Genomic DNA, 19807 nt, shown 5'->3' on the forward strand with positions numbered 1-19807 from the left:
ATAGATCGCGACGCTTTTTAGTTAGGTTTTCAGACACAAATACACCTGACTTAACCAACTTACCTTTTGCTGCAAACACTTTTTGAGCAATATCCAAGTTTGAAAATTTTACCAGGATGGGGGCAATTTTCACATTCTCAGTTTGAGTAGCAGGCTGATGGAATCGATTAGCCTTTAAGAGGTCCATTTTTTTGAAATCTTGCAAGCCCATTATTTTTGTTATCACTTCAATAAGATTATCCATCAATTCCACATTGGGGATTGGTTTCACACCGTAGAAAATTAGGGTGTCAAGTAAGGTATCCTGCTCAAGTTGGTCAACTCTGTCCTCTATTATAGAAATTTTATTTTCAAGCAAGTTCACAGCTTTATAAAGTCTTTGAAGGGTTGATTCAATTTTTTCAAATTTAGCATTATATTCAAGGGAAATAGAATTATAAACTTCGTTCACAATATCTTCACTGATAATTTCAGAAGCTCGGCGATCTTTCATTGTGTCTGATACGACACGAGAAATGTCACTCATTAGGTTGGACTTAGTGTTGATTAGTTCCTCTTGAGTTTCATTAATTATTTCCTTTAAAGTTGATGCTGCTGCGGAAGTCGGAGTTGACGGTGCTAGGCTGGATTTTACTTTAGTTTTTTTGGGTAGAGACAAGTAAGCTTTACTCTTAGTCTTGAAAATATCAGGGAATAGGCGCTGCTCTTCAAAAGCCTTATTTACATATTTATCTGTCCTTGTACAGGCTTCTTTAAAATGCTCATTCCAGTTGCAGATATGAGCTTCAGCTATAAAATGCTCAGAGTGGGTACCGTAGCAAAAGACTAGGTATCTAGCATGATTTTTCTGGTCTTTGGTGGTTTTAATAACTACTGATGGCGATAAGGGGTATCCCTGAAAAGAAGCTAGGACAAGATCGAACTCTTTGTATTTTGCCATTATACAATCTGCAGATACGAAGGGGGGGCACTACAGGTAACAAACTTCAACTACTAAATGTTACAATCTTCCACCCCAAAGTACTCACGCTTGTAATATGTGCTTAGTTCCTTACACAATTTCAACAAATTTCAGCAAGAACTATATCCGATTCAATTGAAAACTTGTTTAGCTCTTCACTCCTTGAACTCTAACAATGAACTGAATCGGATAACATTCCAAGTCTTTCTCGGGTTACCCTCCGCATTTTTAAAACCATTACTCAGGTAATCTAACTTAGCTGTACGAACTATACTATTCAACTTATTACTATACGCTTTATAAATATTTACATCGCTAATACTATTACTTAATGCGGACTTTTTATACAATTGCTGTCGCCTAGCTAGAGAGACTAGAATACTCTTCGTAACCCAAGGCTTCTTCGGCGAATCAAAATACTTACGTTTCTTCCTAACTTGAATACAAGCAACTACCGTATCCTTAATCATCGAATACCAAAGTGTAAATTTATCATTCACATCCATATCATTACTATATAAAAAATCACAATTTTTTCCTCCAACCTCATTTTTTAACTTCGGTACCTTAATAACAGGAAAACAATTTTTCGGTACTTCAGAACGCTCTGATCTTGGCCGGTTCAAAAGAGAAGGAATAGATACCAACAGATCGAAATGATCCGAAACGTCGTTTACAATAACACTCGCACTACTATATCCAGTATTTAAGTAAACGTTATCAATCAACGTAGAAGAATCATGGCTCACTCTTGTACATATATTAATAGAAGGCTGTAGTCCATAACCTAGTATAGTGTTTAGAAACTCCCTAGCTCTAAGGTTACTATTCACAGATCTTAAATCCAAGTTAAAATCACCACAAATAAAACAAGGTCTAGTTGAAATTGGTAACTTATCCAATTGCTCTTCTAAAAGTGAGCTAAACTCATCTATATTATACGAAGGGGTCTATAAACGACAATCGTAAAACACTTGAAATTAAGACACTGTAAGTCTAACACCATACTTTCAAACACCATTTCTCGTTTAACTCTTATATCATCTCTCACCTTAACCTCAAAATCATTACGCACGTACATTGCTAAACAGCCATGTTGATGCATCTCTCTATTTTTAATATACAGCTTATAATTACCAATCTCTAACAGAGAAAAACTATGGTTCTTCAACCAAGTCTCTGTTAAAGTTAAAACATGAGGGGTCGATTGCAGACATAACTCATTCAAAAAGTGATATGAACTTCCAATCCCTTGACAATATAAATGAAAAATATCAAATTCACTTTGACAACTAATAGAACTCAAATCACACGGAAACTTATAACGGGAATCAGGATTAACCTCATGAAACTCGCCCACATCAAAATCTCTGTGAAGTACCCCTCCCCCCAAATCATGTAATTTCATCGAATCGCTCAAGAAAACCCAGCCGTTCCCTACCTAAACTTGACATTCAAAATAATCAATCCGAAGGGATGGAAACCGGAATTTTGGAATGCGAAAAAATAGTGACCTTACCATAACATGAGTGAAACGACCAAGAACCGAGAAAATCCAGACCAAAAAATCCTGAAAGAAAACAAAAGATAAGAAAACATGGAACAAAAATAATAACACAAAAAGAATCGCCAACATAGGGGACATAAATAACAAAAACAATGAATACTTCATAGCACAAAAAAATGAATAAGTTAATAATAAACGCAACAACCGCTTATTTTAAATTTCATAACTGACACTAAACAATACTCACACGATTACAAACCATCCGTTCACAAGATTACCATATTATCAAATAGGGACCTATATTAAACTCCTTCTTTACCTCACCACCGCGTAAACCTCTTCCCCTCGCTTAACTGCGCTGATGCACATTGCTATCACTTCGTGGTGAATTAAGCTCCGTGGTTATATCACTAGGGCAGAATTTGGCTCACGAACCATTAGGACGATCAAAATAAAGAAAAGGTGGAACGGTTTTAGACACCCAAGCTGAAATACCTATATCCTTTAGCTTAGCTTTCTTCTCAAAAAGACCTTTTCGTGCCTCCCGGACAGAAAGAGGGGCATCATCACTAATATAAATCTCTTTCAGATTCTTCACAGATTTGCCTTTCAAATTCTTGCTAAGTTTTAGTAAATCAATTTTCTTTTCCTTCGAAAAAACATTAACTTTGAAAAATTTCTGGTCTTTCATGTTTTGTAGCACTGTAAACTTGGGAACCTCACTTACTTCAAGCCCAGACAGACATAATTGCTTAAACGCTTCACTAGCGTCCTCCTTACTGTCACAAGGCAAATTCCAAACAATAATGTTACTGTCAGATACCTGGTATTCACACATCATTAACTGACTTGCCAGATCAATATTGTTTTTCCTGAGTGCCATTGCTTAACTCGTGATAACGCTTATCTGATTTTTTAGGCTATCAGTTTCGCTTTCAACTGTTACTACACGGGCTTGAACTTCCGTAACCGATGCGTGAAACTCAAGCTGCCCTTTTTCCACTGATATAACCCTTAGTTCCAGAGATCTCATACGTCCATCAATAGAGTCTAACTTAGATCCGTTTTCTTTCACGATTGCCAGCATCCTAACAAAATCTTCGGACAACTTTAACAATGGTGACTGGGACTCCTCGCTAGAAGTGGCCGAAACATCTAAAACTGCTCCAGTTCCATCAGCTCCAGCACGCTGGACTTTACGCCGACGTCCCATCTTAGAAGTAATTAAACAAGAAACGGCTTACCTCACTAGGCAACAAATATTTATCCACGGAACTGCCAACGTGCATTAAGCGTTAGCCGTTACAAGGGCACGGCAAACACCAACCCCTAACAACGCTCAAAGAACGACTCCTACCCCCAATCTCGAACTACGCTCCAAAAACGACTCGAAATTTAGGCCAATAGGTCAGCAGCAATTCCTCTTCGGGTTAAATGTACCAAATTGATACGAATAAATATAATTTGAACAGTCGATCAAAAATCAAAATCACAGTTAAGAATGGTTTATATTCAGAATAAACTTGTAACCGCCACTGGATAAACAAATAAGCTGCTCGCGCGTAACAGGTCTTACTCAGTCATGAGACAATACAGTACAAATGTTAATTTATTCCAAACTAACCAACTTGGCAATTCAAAAACTAGTCTGTAAACACACCTTATTCCATTTATGATTATTAACTCAGATAATATTTTTTTTTTAATACACAAGTATCCAATCAATTCAAATTATAAGCAATCTTCAAAATACAGGTACTTATTTCAAGTTCTTACATTACTGAGTAGTGTAGCGGTAGAAATTAATTATATTTTGTAGTAATGTAAAAACTTATTATTTTTAGCGATAAAAGGTTTATTTTTTGTGGCGATAGAAATTTCTCCGATAGCGCCGCTTATAGTGCTGGAGATTGTGTCAACTAGGCTAGCGCCGCTCTCAATTAATGAGAGAAAATTGAATATGTAGACATACAAATGTGGCTTCTTCTTTCTTGAGCCATCTTGAGATCAGATTCCTTTGGGAGCATTTACCTTGGAGACTTGCGAACTAGTTACCTATTATCGGACTAGACGCAGACATATAAATGAAATAAACACATATAAAAAGACAATAGATTTATTGAACTTACATGCTTAGTCATACAACTGACACACAGTGTCATAGTTACATTCTGTTGATTTTCATAGCTCATTTTGAATTTGTTTCATTGAAATGCAAGAGTTGGAATATGTCAGTAGTGGTTTGTTGTGCTTTACCTTGTCACAGTTACATTCTCTTAATTTTTCAAAGTTCATTTTGAATTTCTTTCGTGAAATGCAAGAATTGGAATATTTCAGTAGTGTCTTGTCGTGGTTTACCTTGTCACAGCTACATTCTCATGATTTTTCAAAGTTCATTTTGAATTTCTGTCGTGAAATGCTAGAGTTGGACTATTTCAGTAGTGACTTGTTGTGCTTTACCTTGCCACAATTACATTCTCTTGATTTTTGGAAGTTAATTTTGAATTTCTGTCGTGAAATACAAGTGTTGGAATACTTCAGTAGTGTATTGTTGTGCTTTCCCTTGTCACAGTTACATTCTGTTGATTTTCATAGTTCATTTTGAATTTCTTTCATTGAAATGCAAGAGTTGGAATATTTCAGTAGTGTTTTGTTGTGCTTTACCTTGTCACAGTTACATTCTCATGATTTTTCAAAGTTCTTTTTGAATTTCTGTCGTGAAATGCAAGAGCTGGAATATTTCAGTAGTGACTTGTTGTGCTTTACCTTGTCACAGTTACATTCTCTTGATTTTTCGAAGTTCATTTTGAATTTCTGTCGTGAAATGCAAGAGTTGGAATATTTCAGTAGTGTTTTGTTGTGTTTTAACATGTCACAGTTACATTCTGTTGATTTTCATAGTTCATTTTGAATTTCTTTCATTGAAATGCAAGAGTTTGAATATTTCAGTAGTGTTTTGTTGTGCTTTACCTTGTCACAGTTACATTCTGTTGATTTTCATAGTTCATTTTGAATTTCTTTCATTTAAATGCAAGAGTTGGAATATTTCAGTAGTGTTTTGTTGTGCTTTACCTTGTCACAGTTACATTCTGTTGATTTTCATAGTTCATTTTGAATTTCTTTCATTGAAATGCAAGAGTTGGAATATTTCAGTAGTGTTTTGTTGTGCTTTACCTTGTCACAGTTACATTCTCTTAATTTTTCAAAGTTCATTTTGAATTTCTTTCGTGAAATGCAAGAATTGGAATATTTCAGTAGTGTCTTGTCGTGGTTTACCTTGTCACAGCTACATTCTCATGATTTTTCAAAGTTCATTTTGAATTTCTGTCGTGAAATGCAAGAGTTGGAATATTTCAGTGGTGATTTGTTGTGCTTTACCTTGTCACAGTTACATTCTCTTGATTTTTCGAAGTTCATTTTGATTTTCTGTCGTGAAATGCAAGAGTTTGAATATTTCAGTAGTGTGTTGTTGTGCTTTAACTTGTCACAGTTACATTCTGTTGATTTTCATAGTTCATTTTGAATTTCTTTCATTGAAATGCAAGAGTTGAAATATTTCAGTAGTGTTTTGTTGTGCTTTACCTTGTCACAGTTACATTCTGTTGATTTTCATAGTTCATTTTGAATTTATTTCGTGAAATGCAAGAATTGGAATATTTCAGTAGTGTATTGTCGTGGTTTACCTTGTCACGGTTACATTCTCATGATTTTTCCAACTTCATTTTGAATTTGTTTCGTGAAATGCAAGAGTTGGAATATTTCAGTAGTGACTTGTTGTGCTTTACCTTGTCACAGTTACATTCTCTTGATTTTTCGAAGTTCATTTTGAATTTCTGTCGTGAAATGCAAGAGTCGGAATATTTCAGTAGTGTTTTGTTGTGCTTTACCTTGTCACAGTTACATTTTGTTGATTTTCATAGTTCATTTTGAATTTTTTTCATTGAAATGCAAGAGTTGGAATATTTAAGTAGTGTTTTGTTGTGCTTTACCTTGTCACAGTTACATTCTCTTAATTTTTCAATGTTCATTTTGAGTTTGTTTCGTGAAATGCAAGAATTGGAATATTTCAGTAGTGTCTTGTCGGGGTTTACCTTGTCACAGCTACATTCTCATGATTTTTCAAAGTTCATTTTGAATTTCTGTCGTGAAATGCAAGAGTTGGAATATTTCAGTAGTGACTTGTTGTGCTTTACCTTGTCACAGTTACATTCTCTTGATTCTTCGAAGTTCATTTTGAATTTCTGTCGTGAAATGCAAAAGTTGGAATATTTCAGTAGTGTTTTGTTGTGCTTTAACTTGTCACAGTTACATTCTGTTGATTTTCATATTTAATTTTTAATTTCGTTAATTGAAATGCAAGAGTTGGAATATTTCAGTAGTGTTTTGTTGTGCTTTACCTTGTCACAGTTACATTCTGTTGATTTTCATAGTTCATTTTGAATTTCTTTCATTGAAATGCAAGAGTTGGAATATTTCAGTAGTGTTTTGTTGTGCTTTACCTTGTCACAGTTACATTCTGTTGATTTTCATAGTTCATTTTGAATTTCTTTCATTGAAATGCAAGAGTTGGAATATTTCAGTAGTGTTTTGTTGTGCTTTACCTTGTCACAGGTACATTCTCTTGATTTGTCGAAGTTCATTTTGAATTTCTTTCTTGAAATGCAAGAGTTGGAATATGTCAGTAGTGTTTTGTTGTGCTTTACCTTGTCACAGTTGCATTCTGTTGATTTTCATAGTTCATTTTGAATTTCTCTCATTGAAATGCAAGAGTTGGAATATTTCAGGAGTGTATTGTTGTGCTTTACCTTGCCCCAGTAAAATTGTCTTAATTTTTCTTTTTTAATTGTGTATTTCTGTATAGAAGTGCAAAAGTTGGAATATTTCAGTAGTGTCTTGTAGTGCTTTAAATTGTCACAGCTACATTCTCATGATTTTTCAAAGTTCATTTTGAATTTCTGTCGTGAAATGCAAGAGTTGAAATATTTCAGTAGTGACTTTTTGTGCTTTACCTTGTCACAGTTACATTCTCTTGATTATTCGAAGTTCTTTTTGAATTTCTGTCGTGAAATGCAAGAGTTGGAATGCAAGAGTTGATTTTCATAGTTCATTTTGAATTTCTTAAATTGAAATGCAAGAGTTGGAATATTTCTGTAGTGTTTTGTTGTGCTTTACCTTGTCACAGTTACATTCTGTTGATTTTCATAGTTCATTTTGAATTTCTTTCATTGAAATGCAAGAGTTGGAATATTTCAGTAGTGTTTTGCTGTGATTTACCTTGTCACAGTTACAATCTCTTAATTTTTTAAAGTTCATTTTGAATTTCTTTCGTGAAATGCAAGAATTGGAATATTTCAGTAGTGTCTTGTCGTGGTTTACCTTGTCACAGCTACATTCTCATGATTTTTCAAAGTTCATTTTGAATTTCTGTCGTGAAATACAAGAGTTGGAATATTTCAGTAGTGACTTGTTGTGCTTTACCTTGCCACAGTTACATTCTCTTGATTTTTGGAAGTTCATTTTGAATTTTTGTCGTGAAATTCAATAGTTGGAATACTTCAGTAGTGTTTTGTTGTGCTTTACCTTGTCACTGTTACATTCTGTTGATTTTCATAGTTAATTTTTAATTTCTTTAATTGAAATGCTAGAGTTGGAATATTTAAGTAGTGTTTTGTTGTGCTCTACCTTGTCACAGTTACATTCTCTTAATTTTTCAAAGTTCATTTTAAATTTCTTTCGTGAAATGCAAGAATTGGAATATTTCAGTAGTGTCTTGTCGGGGTTTACCTTGTCACAGCTACATTCTCATGATTTTTCAAAGTTCATTTTGAATTTCTGTCGTGAAATGCAAGAGTTGGAATATTTCAGTAGTGACTTGTTGTGCTTTACCTTGTCACAGTTACATTCTCTTGATTTTTCGAAGTTAATTTTTAATTAATTTCGTGAAATGCAAGAGTTTGAATATTTAAGTATTGTGTTGTTGTGCATTAACTTGTAACAGTTACATTATGTTGATTTTAATAGTTAATTTTTAATTTATTTCATTGAAATGCAAGAGTTGGAATATTTCAGTAGTGTTTTGTTGTGCTTTACCTTGTCACAGTTACATTCTGTTGATTTTCATAGTTCATTTTGAATTTCTTTCATTGAAATGCAAGAGTTGGAATATTTCAGTAGTGTTTTGTTGTGCTTTACCTTGTCACAGTTACATTCTGTTAATTTTCATAGTTCATTTTGAATTTCTTTCACTGACATGCAAGAGTTGGAATATTTCAGTAGTGTTTTGTTGTGCTTTACCTTGTCACAGTTACATTCTCTTGATTATTAGAAGTTAATTTTGAATTTCTGTCGTGAAATGCAAGAGTTGGAATATTTCAGAAGTGTTTTGTTGTGCTTTACCTTGTCACAGTTACATTCTGTTGATTTTCATAGTTCATTTTGAATTTCTTTCATTGAAATGCAAGAGTTGGAATATTTCAGTAGTGTTTTGTTGTGCTTTACCTTGTCACAGTTACATTCTCTTAATTTTTCAAAGTTCATTTTGAATTTCTTTCGTGAAATGCAAGAATTGGAATATTTCAGTAGTGTCTTGTCGTGGTTTACCTTGTCACAACTACATTCTCATGATTTTTCAAAGTTCATTTTGAATTTCTGTCGTGAAATGCAAGAGTTGAAATATTTCAGTAGTGACTTGTTGTGCTTTACCTTGTCACAGTTACATTCTCTTGATTTTTCGAAGTTCATTCTGAATTTCTGTCGTGAAATGCAAGAGTTGGAATGCAAGAGTTGATTTTCATAGTTCATTTTGAATTTCTTTCATTGAAATGCAAGAGTTGGACTATTTCAGTAGTGTTTTGTTGTGCTTTACCTTGTCACAGTTACATTCTGTTGATTTTCATAGTTCATTTTGAATTTCTTTCATTGAAATGCAAGAGTTGGAATATTTCAGTAGTGTTTTGTTGTGCTTTACCTTGTCACAGTTACATTCTCTTAATTTTTCAAAGTTCATTTTGAATTTCTTTCGTGAAATGCAAGAATTTGAATATTTCAGTAGTGTCTTGTCGTTGTTTACCTTGTCACAGCTACATTCTCATGATTTTTCAAAGTTCATTTTGAATTTCTGTCGTGAGATGCAAGAGTTTGGAATATTTCAGTAGTGTCTTGTTGTGCTTTACCTTGTCACAGTTACATTGTGTTGATTTTTCGAAGTTCATTTTGAATTTCTGTCGTGAAATGCGAGAGTTGGAATATTTCAGTAGTGTTTTGTTGTGCTTTACCTTGTCAAAGTTGCATTCTGTTGATTTTCATAGTTCATTTTGAATTTATTTCATTGAAATGCAAGAGTTGGAATATTTCAGTAGTGTTTTGTTGTGCTTTACCTTGTCACAGTTACATTCTCTTAATTTTTCGAAGTTCATTTTGAATTTCTTTCGCGAAATGCAAGAATTGGAATATTTCAGTAGTGTCTTGTCGTGGTTTACCTTGTCACAGCTACATTCTTATGATTTTTCAAAGTTCATTTTGGATTTATTTCGTTGAAATGCAAGAGTTGGAATATTTCAGTAGTGACTTGTTGTGCTTTACCTTGTCAAAGTTACATTCTCTTGATTTTTCGAAGTTCATTTTGAATTCCTGTTGTGAAATGCAAGAGTTGGAATATTTCAGTAGTGTTTTGTTGTGCTTTACCTTGTCACAGTTACATTCTGTTGATTTTCATAGTTCATTTTGAATTTCTTTCATTGAAATGCAAGAGTTGGAATGTTTCAGTAGTGTTTTGTTGTGCTTTACCTTGTCACACTTACATTCTCTTAATTTTTCAAAGTTCATTTTGAATTTCTTTCGTGAAATGCAAGAATTGGAATATTTCAGTAGTGTCTTGCCGTGGTTTACCTTGTCACAGCTACATTCTCATGATTTTTCAAAGTTCATTTTTAATTTCTTTCGTGAAATGCAAGAGTTGGAATATTTCAGTAGTGACTTGTTGTGCTTTACCTTGTCACAGTTACATTCTCTTGATTTTTCATTTTGTTTCTGTTCATTATGTTCATTGTGCTTTAACTTGTCAGAGTTACATTCTGTTGATTCTCATAGTTCATTTTGAATTTCTTTCATTGAAATGCAAGAGTTGGAATATTTCAGTAGTGTTTTGTTGTGCTTTACCATGTCACAGTTACATTCGGTTGATTTTCATAGTTCATTTTGAATTTCTTTCATTGAAATGCAAGAGTTGGAATATTTCAGTAGTGTTTTGTTGTGCTCTACCTTGTCACAGTTACATTCTCATGTTTTTCCAAAGTTCATTTCAAATTTCCTTCATGAAATGCAAGAGTTGGAATATTTCATTAGTGTCTTGTAGGGGTTTACCTTGTCACATCTACATTCTCATGATTTTTCAAAGTTAATTTTTTATTTCTGTAGTGAAATGCAAGATTTGGAATATTTCAGTAGTGCCTTGTCGTGGTTTACCTTGTCACAGATACATTCTCATGATTTTTCAAAGTTCATTTTGAATTTCTTTCGTGAAATGCAAGAGTTGGAATATTTCAGTAGTGACTTTTTGTGCTTTACCTTGTCACAGTTACATTCTCTTGATTATTCGAAGTTCATTTTGAATTTCTGTCGTGAAATGCAAGAGTTGGAATGCAAGAGTTGATTTTCATAGTTCATTTTGAATTTCTTAAATTGAAATGCAAGAGTTGGAATATTTCTGTAGTGTTTTGTTGTGCTTTACCTTGTCACAGTTACATTCTGTTGATTTTAATAGTTAATTTTGAATTTCTTTCATTGAAATGCAAGAGTTGGAATATTTCAGTAGTGTTTTGCTGTGATTTACCTTGTCACAGTTACAATCTCTTAATTTTTTAAAGTTCGTTTTGAATTTCTTTCGTGAAATGAAAGAATTGGAATTTTTCAGTACCGTCTTGTCTTGGTTTACCTTGTCACAGCTACATTCTCATGATTTTTCAAAGTTCATTTTGAATTTCTGTCGTGAAATGCAAGAGTTGGAATATTTCAGTAGTGACTTGTTGTGCTTTACCTTGTCACAGTTACATTCTCTTGATTTTTCGAAGTTCATTTTGAATTTCTGTCGTGAAATTCAAGAGTTGGAATACTTCAGTAGTGTTTTGTTGTGCTTTACATTGTAACAGTTACATTCTGTTGATTTTCATATTTAATTTTGAATTTCATTCATTGAAATGCAAGAGTTGGAATATTTCAGTAGTGTTTTGTTGTGCTCTACCTTGTCACAGTTACATTCTCTTAATTTTTCAAAGTTCATTTTAAATTTCTTTCGTGAAATGCAAGAATTGGAATATTTCAGTAGTGTCTTGTCGGGGTTTACCTTGTCACAGCTACATTCTCATGATTTTTCAAAGTTCATTTTGAATTTCTGTCGTGAAATGCAAGAGCTGGAATATTTCAGTAGTCACTTGTTGTGCTTTACCTTGTCACAGTTACATTCTCTTGATTTTAATATGTTCATTTTGAATTTCTTTCGTGAAATGCAAGAGTTTGAATATTTCAGTAGTGTTTTGTTGTGCTTTAACTTGTCACAGTTACATTATGTTGATTTTCATAGTTCATTTTGAATTTCTTTCATTTAAATGCAAGAGTTGGAATATTTCAGTAGTGTTTTGTTGTGCTTTACCTTGTCACAGTTACATTCTGTTGATTTTCATAGTTCATTTTGAATTTCTTTCATTGAAATGCAAGAGTTGGAATATTTTAGTAGTGTTTTGTTGTGCTTTACCTTGTCACAGTTAGATTCTGTTGATTTTCTTATTTCATTTTGTATTTCTTTCATTGAAATGCAAGAGTTGGAGTATTTCAGTAGTGTTTGTTGTGCTTTACCTTGTCAGAGTTACATTCTCTTGATTTTTAGAAGTTCATTTTGAATTTCTATCTTGAAATTCAAGAGATGGAATATTTTAGTAATGTTTTGTTGTGAATTACCTTGTCACAGTTAAATTCTGTTGATTTTCATAGTTCATTTTGAATTTCTTTCATTGAAATGCAAGAGTTGGAATATTTCAGTAGTGTTTTGTTGTGCTTTACCTTGTCACAGTTACATTCTCTTAATTTTTCAAAGTTCATTTTGAATTTCTTTCGTGAAATGCAAGAATTGGAATATTTCAGTAGTGTCTTGTCGTGGTTTACCTTGTCACAACTACATTCTCATGATTTTTCAAAGTTAATTTTGAATTTCTGTCGTGAAATGCAAGAGTTGAAATATTTCAGTATTGACTTGTTGTGCTTTACCTTGTCACAGTTACATTCTCTTGATTTTTCGAAGTTCATTTTGAATTTCTGTCGTGAAATGCAAGAGTTGGAATGCAAGAGTTGATTTTCATAGTTCATTTTGAATTTCTTTCATTGAAATGCAAGAGTTGGAATATTTCAGTAGTGTCTTGTCGTGGTTTGCCTTGTCACATCTACATTCTGTTTATTTTAAAAGTTCACTTTGAATTTCTTTAATTGAAATGAAATAGTTTTAATATTTCAGTAGTGTTTTGTTGTGCTTTACATTGTCACAGTTACATTCTCTTAATTTTTCTATTTTCATTTTTAATATCTGTATTTAAGTTCAATAATTGGAATATTTAAGTAGTGTCTTGTAGTGGTTTACCATGTCACAGCTACATTCTCATGATTTTTCAAAGTTCATTTTGAATTTCTGTCGTGAGATGCAAGAGTTTGGAATATTTCAGTAGTGACTTGTTGTGCTTTACCTTGTCACAGTTACATTGTGTTGATTTTTCGAAGTTCATTTTGAATTTCTGTCGTGAAATGCGAGAGTTGGAATATTTCAGTAGTGTTTTGTTGTGCTTTACCTTGTCAAAGTTGCATTCTGTTGATTTTCATAGTTCATTTTGAATTTCTTTCATTGAAATGCAAGAGTTGGAATATTTCAGTAGTGTTTTGTTGTGCTTTACCTTGTCACAGTTACATTCTCTTAATTTTTCGAAGTTCATTTTGAATTTCTTTCGCGAAATGCAAGAATTGGAATATTTCAGTAGTGTCTTGTCGTGGTTTACCTTGTCACAGCTACATTCTTATGATTTTTCAAAGTTCATTTTGGATTTATTTCGTTGAAATGCAAGAGTTGGAATATTTCAGTAGTGACTTGTTGTGCTTTACCTTGTCAAAGTTACATTCTCTTTATTTTTCGAAGTTCATTTTGAATTTCTGTTGTGAAATGCAAGAGTTGGAATATTTCAGTAGTGTTTTGTTGTGCTTTACCTTGTCACAGTTACATTCTGTTGATTTTCATAGTTCATTTTGAATTTCTTTCATTGAAATGCAAGAGTTGGAATGTTTCAGTAGTGTTTTGTTGTGCTTTACCTTGTCACAGTTACATTCTCTTAATTTTTCAAAGTTCATTTTGAATTTCTTTCGTGAAATGCAAGAATTGGAATATTTCAGTAGTGTTTTGCCGTGGTTTACCTTGTCACAGCTACATTCTCATGATTTTTCAAAGTTCATTTTGAATTTCTGTCGTGAAATGCAAGAGTTGGAATATTTCAGTAGTGACTTGATGTGCTTTACCTTGTCACAGTTACATTCTCTTGATTTTTCATTTTGTTTCTGTTCATTATGTTCATTGTGCTTTAACTTGTCAGAGTTACATTCTGTTGATTCTCATAGTTCATTTTGAATTTCTTTCATTGAAATGCAAGAGTTGGAATATTTCAGTAGTGTGTTGTTGTGCTTTACCATGTCACAGTTACATTCGCTTGATTTTCATAGTTCATTTTGAATTTCTTTCATTGAAATGCAAGAGTTGGAATATTTCAGTAGTGTTTTGTTGTGCTTTACCTTGTCACAGTTACATTCTCTTAATTTTTCAAAGTTCATTTTGAATTTCTTTCGTGAAATGCAAGAATTGGAATATTTCAGTAGTGTCTTGTCGTGGCTTACCTTGTCACAGCTACATTCTCATGATTTGTCCAAGTTCATTTTGAATTTCTATCGTGAAATGCGAGAGTTGGAATATTTCAGTAGTGACTTCTTGTGCTTTACCTTGTCACAGTTACATTCTGTTGATTTTTCGAAGTTCATTTTGAATTTCTGTCGTGAAATGCAAGAGTTCGAATATTTCAGTAGTGTTTTGTTGTGCTTTAGCTTGTCACAGTTACATTCTCTTAATTTTTCAAAGTTCATTTTGAATTTCTTTCGCGAAATGCAAGAAATGGAATATTTCAGTAGTGTCTTGTCGTGGTTTACCTTGTCACAGCTACATTCTCATGATTTTTTAAAGTTCATTTTGGATTTCTTTCGTTGAAATGCAAGAGTTGGAATATTTCAGTAGTGACTTGTTGTGCTTTACCTTGTCACAGTTACATTCTCTTGATTTTTCGAAGTTTATTTTGAATTTCTGTCGTGAAATGCAAGAGTTGGAATATTTCAGTAGTGTTTTGTTGTGCTTTACCTTGTCACAGTTACATTCTCTTGATTTTCATAGTTAATTTTTTATTTATTTCCTTGAAATGCAAGAGTTGGAATATTTAAATAGTGTTTTGTATTGATTTACATTGTCACAGTTACATTCTCTTAATTTTTCAAAGTTCATTTTGAATTTCTTTCGTGAAATGCAAGAGTTGGAATATTTCAGTAGTGTCTTGTCGTTGTTTACCTTGTCACAGCTACATTCTCATGATTTTTCAAAGTTCATTTTGAATTTCTGTCGTGAAATGCAAGAGTTGAAATATTTCAGTAGTGACTTTTTGTGCTTTACCTTGTCACAGTTACATTCTCTTGATTATTCGAAGTTCATTTTGAATTTCTGTCGTGAAATGCAAGAGTTGGAATGCAAGAGTTGATTTTCATAGTTCATTTTGAATTTCTTTCATTGAAATGCAAGAGTTGGAATATTTCTGTAGTGTTTTGTTGTGCTATACCTTGTCACAGTTACATTCTGTTGATTTTCATAGTTCATTTTGAATTTCTTTCATTGAAATGCAAGAGTTGGAATATTTCAGTAGTGTTTTGTTGTGCTTTACATTGTCACAGTTACATTCTCTTAATTTTTAAAAGTTCATTTTGAATTTCTTTCGTGAAATTCAAGAATTGGAATATTTCAGTAGTGTCTTGTCGTGGTTTACATTGTCACAGCTACATTCTCATGATTTTTTAAAGTTCATTTTGAATTTCTGTCGTGAAATGCAAGAGTTGGAATATTTCAGTAGTGACTTGTTGTGCTTTACCTTGTCACAGTTACATTCTCTTGATTTTTCGAAGTTCATTTTGAATTTCTATCGTGAAATGCAAGAGTTGGAATATTTCAGTAGTGTTTTGTTGTGCTTTACCTTGTCACAGTTACATTCTGTTGATTTTCATAGTTCATTTTGAATTTCTTTCATTGAAATGCAAGAGTTGGAATATTTCAGTAGTGTTTTGTTGTAATCTACCTTGTCACAGTTACATTCTCTTAATTTTTCAAAGTTCATTTTGAATTTCTTTCGTGAAATGCGAGAATTGGAATATTTCAGTAGTGTCTTGTCGTGGTTTACCTTGTCACAGCTACATTCTCATGATTTTTCAAAGTTCATTTTGAATTTCTGTCGTGAAATGCAAGAGCTGGAATATTTCAGTAGTGACTTGTTGTGCTTTACCTTGTCACAATTACATTCTCTTGATTTTTCGAAGTTCATTTTGAATTTCTGTCGTGAAATGCAAGAGTTGGAATATTTCAGTTAGTGTTTTGTTGTGCTTTAACTTGTCACAGTTACATTCTTTTGATTTTCATAGTTCATTTTGAATTTCTTTCATTGAAATGCAAGAGTTGGAATATTTCAGTAGTGTTTTGTTGTGCTTTACCTTGTAACAGTTACATTCTCTTTATTTTCATAGTTCAATTTGAATTTCTTTAATTGAAATGAAAGATTTGGAATATTTCAGTAGCGTTTTGTTGTGCTTTACCTTGTCACAGTTACATTCTGTTGATTTTCATAGTTCATTTTGAATTTCTTTCATTGAAATGCAAGAGTTGGAATATTTCAGTAGTGTTTTGTTGTGCTTTACCTTGTCACAGTTAAATTCTCGTGATTTTTTGAAGTTCATTTTGAATTTATTTCGTTAAATACAAGAATTGTAATATTTAAGTAGAGAGTTGTTGTTCTTTACATTGTAAAATATTAATAATGTTTAGTTACATTTTTAAAATTTTATATATTGATTTTTAAAGAAATAGTGTTACTAATTATTAATATTGGTGTTGTTATTTACATTGTAAAAGATAAATTATCTTGATTTTTAGAAGTTCATTTTGAATTTCTTTCGTGAGTGCAAGAATTGGAATATTTCAGTAGTAACTTGTCGTGGTTTACCTTGTCACAGCTACATTCTCATGATTTTTCAAATTTCATTTTGAATTTCTGTCGTGAAATGCAAGAGTTGAAATATTTCAGTAGTGACTTTTTGTGCTTTACCTTGTCACAGTTACATTCTCTTGATTATTCGAAGTTCATTCTGAATTTCTGTCGTGAAATGCAAGAGTTGGAATGCAAGAGTTGATTTTCATTGTTCATTTTGAATTTCTTTCATTGAAATGCAAGAGTTGGAATATTTCAGTAGTGTCTTGTCGTGGTTTGCCTTGTCACAGCTACATTCTCATGATTTTTCAAAGTTCATTTTGAATTTCTGTCGTGAAATGCAAGAGTTGGAATATTTCAGTAGTGACTTGATGTGCTTTACCTTGTCACAGTTACATTCTGTTGATTTTACGAAGTTCATTTTTAATTTCTGTCGTGAAATGCAAGAGTTGGAATATTTCAGTAGTGTGTTGTTGTGCTTTACCTTGTCACAGTTACATTCTGTTAATTTTCATAGTTCATTTTAGATTTCTTTCGTTGAAACGCAAGAGTTGGAATATTTCAGTAGTGTTTTGTTGTGCTTTACCTTGTCACAGTTAAATTCTCTTAATTTTTCAAAGTTCATTTTGAATTTCTGTCGTGAAATGCAAGAATTGGAATATCGTTTCTTCAACTGAAAGTAAGGAGCAACATCAAAACTTAAAAACGGACAGAAAATAGAGGCTGTTAAAAGCATATTGAGCCTGTTCATGAGACACCAGTAAAAATTGTGTATAATTCAAAATGGAATAATGATTATTCTACTGATTACGAACTAAGAGAAGACAATAACTCCATTATCAAGAGAGAACATGGTGAACTATTTTATGGAACAGATTCAAAATGTCAAAAGTTAATCATTGATATTAATAATGTATCATAATATATTTTTTTATTAATATTCTACATATCATTATTTCATTAAAAATATTACATTGGTATGTGTTCATTATTTTTTAGAGTAAGCTAGCTTATCAAGCGTTTAGAATGTCCATTAAAACATCAGAGATGTAAGAAAAGGAATTTGCGTACATCTATTGTCAGACACACTATTTCCGTAAAATCTGAGCTATTAAGGGTTTTTGACCGTAAAATCTAGTTTTTTGTAAGAAAATTATGGAAAATACAATTCTCTGGTTCAAATGTGAAACTTAAGTCTATTTTTGGATCGAAAAATAAAACTATTTCCTTAAAATCTTAGCTAATAAGGGTTTTTTGACCGTAAACTCTTGTTTCTTGTAAAAAAATTATGGAAAATACAATTCTCTAGTTCAAATGTGAAACTTAAGTCCAGTTTGGATACTCATAATGATGAGGACTGATGGTTCTAATTCAATATTTTTTTTTCATAAAACAAACTATTTTTTTTTAAAATTCAAATTATTCAACTTTATTTATTTTTTATCTTTTTCTTTTGTACATATCTTAAAATTACAAAATATCTTTGTTGAATTCACCTCTTGGATACACAATATAGAAATTATAAAAAAAATGTAATTTCCAGACTTCATTTGCATGCAAGAGATACCGAGAGTTCTATGACTCTTCCCCGCAATGAATTCTAAGGGTTTTATGACTCCTCCCCCAAAATTAATTCAGATGCTTTTAGGAGTCATCCCCCTTAGCCATAACTCCATTCGACCTTGAGCGAAGGTATAAAAGTTTGATGATGTATTTCTCTTCTTAACAAGTACATTAATACCTTCCAAGATTATAGGACTCTATGACACAGAATTTATCGGTTTGAAAAAATCATCTTGTGGTGTTATATTTGAATGTACATTTTTATTATTGTCAATGGAACTTGGAGAAATTGACTGTTATCATTGGATAGTGAACTACAACATGTATGAGTATGATAAAAGCTTGTGGAGCACTACATTACATCGTATAAACAGACTGCGATTCTACGATAGAGTGATTACACCACTTAATAATAGTTGCCAGGAACTGAGAAATGTTCAGGAGGAAGTCAGTGAAATTTGCAGCTTTTTCTGAGTTAAAGCACCCTATGCAAAAGCTAATGTACCTACAGATAAAATCTTAATTCAAAAGTGTGACCCTAGGATTACACTTCTCAATTTAGAAGAATTTAAATGTCCTAAATTTGAAGGGGTTTTTCATCGTCCTGAAGACGAGGTCAGGTTTTTCGCGCACTGGATACCTAAGGTCATACCTGATCGTTATAAATGCATTAGACATGGTAAAAACTATTCCATATCATGGGACCGTCGTTTCTGGATGTTTAAGAGTGAATGTTTGTATGACTATGTGTCATAATATAATTTTGTATTAATATTCTACATAGCATTGTTTCATTAAAAATATATTATGCATTACATTGTTATATTTTCATTATTATTAGAGTAAGCTAGCATATCAACAGTTTAGAATGTATATTAAAACATCGGAGATTTGAGAAAAGGAATTTGCATACATCTATTGTCAGACACATGAGGTAACATTGACAAAATCTAGGTATCAGAATGAATAAATTCTTTAACAACATCCGTTGTTGGATATGTCATTATGTCATTATGAAAAAATTGTAAGTAGGTAAGTAAGTAAGTAACAAACTCTTTCTTGAATTCACCTCGTGGATACACAAAGAAGACATTTCATTCAATAAAATATGAAAATATTTGTAAGTAAGTAACACACTCTTTCTTGAAGTCACCCCTTGGATACACAATACAGATACTTTATTCAAGAAATTATGAAAAAATCACAAGTAAGTAACAAACTCTTTCTTGAATTCCCCATTTGGATGCACAATACAGAAATTTAATTCCAGAAATTATGGAAAAAAATGTAAGTAAGTAACAAACTATGCTTTTTCTGCATCAATTGTCGGATATGTTGAATAAAATATGCAAAGTCGACATAGCTTTATTTCATTTTTTAAGGTTAATTTAGACGAGGTTACGTGCGCGCACGCACGTAACCTCTCAAATTCAAAATGACAATGATATAGAAATGTTAGTCTTGACT

General features: G+C 32.3%; 1 protein-coding gene across 1 annotated transcript in view; it reads left to right on the forward strand.

The window, feature by feature from the left end:
- Positions 1 to 3969: 3969 nt before the first annotated feature.
- LOC148939087 (tyrosine-protein phosphatase Lar-like) overlaps positions 3970 to 19807 on the forward strand; it is a 65421-nt gene continuing 49583 nt past the window's right edge. Inside the window, exon 1 of the mRNA XM_089107302.1 lies at positions 3970 to 3993. Coding sequence (XP_088963428.1) covers positions 3970 to 3993 — 24 coding nt within the window. The remainder of the gene's footprint in view (positions 3994 to 19807) is intronic.

This window comes from Artemia sp. Qi Xiang Cuo, unplaced genomic scaffold (assembly GCF_049724085.1).
Source record: "Artemia sp. Qi Xiang Cuo unplaced genomic scaffold, ASM4972408v1 HiC_scaffold_22, whole genome shotgun sequence".
NCBI classification, from domain to species: Eukaryota; Metazoa; Arthropoda; class Branchiopoda; order Anostraca; family Artemiidae; genus Artemia; species Artemia sp. Qi Xiang Cuo.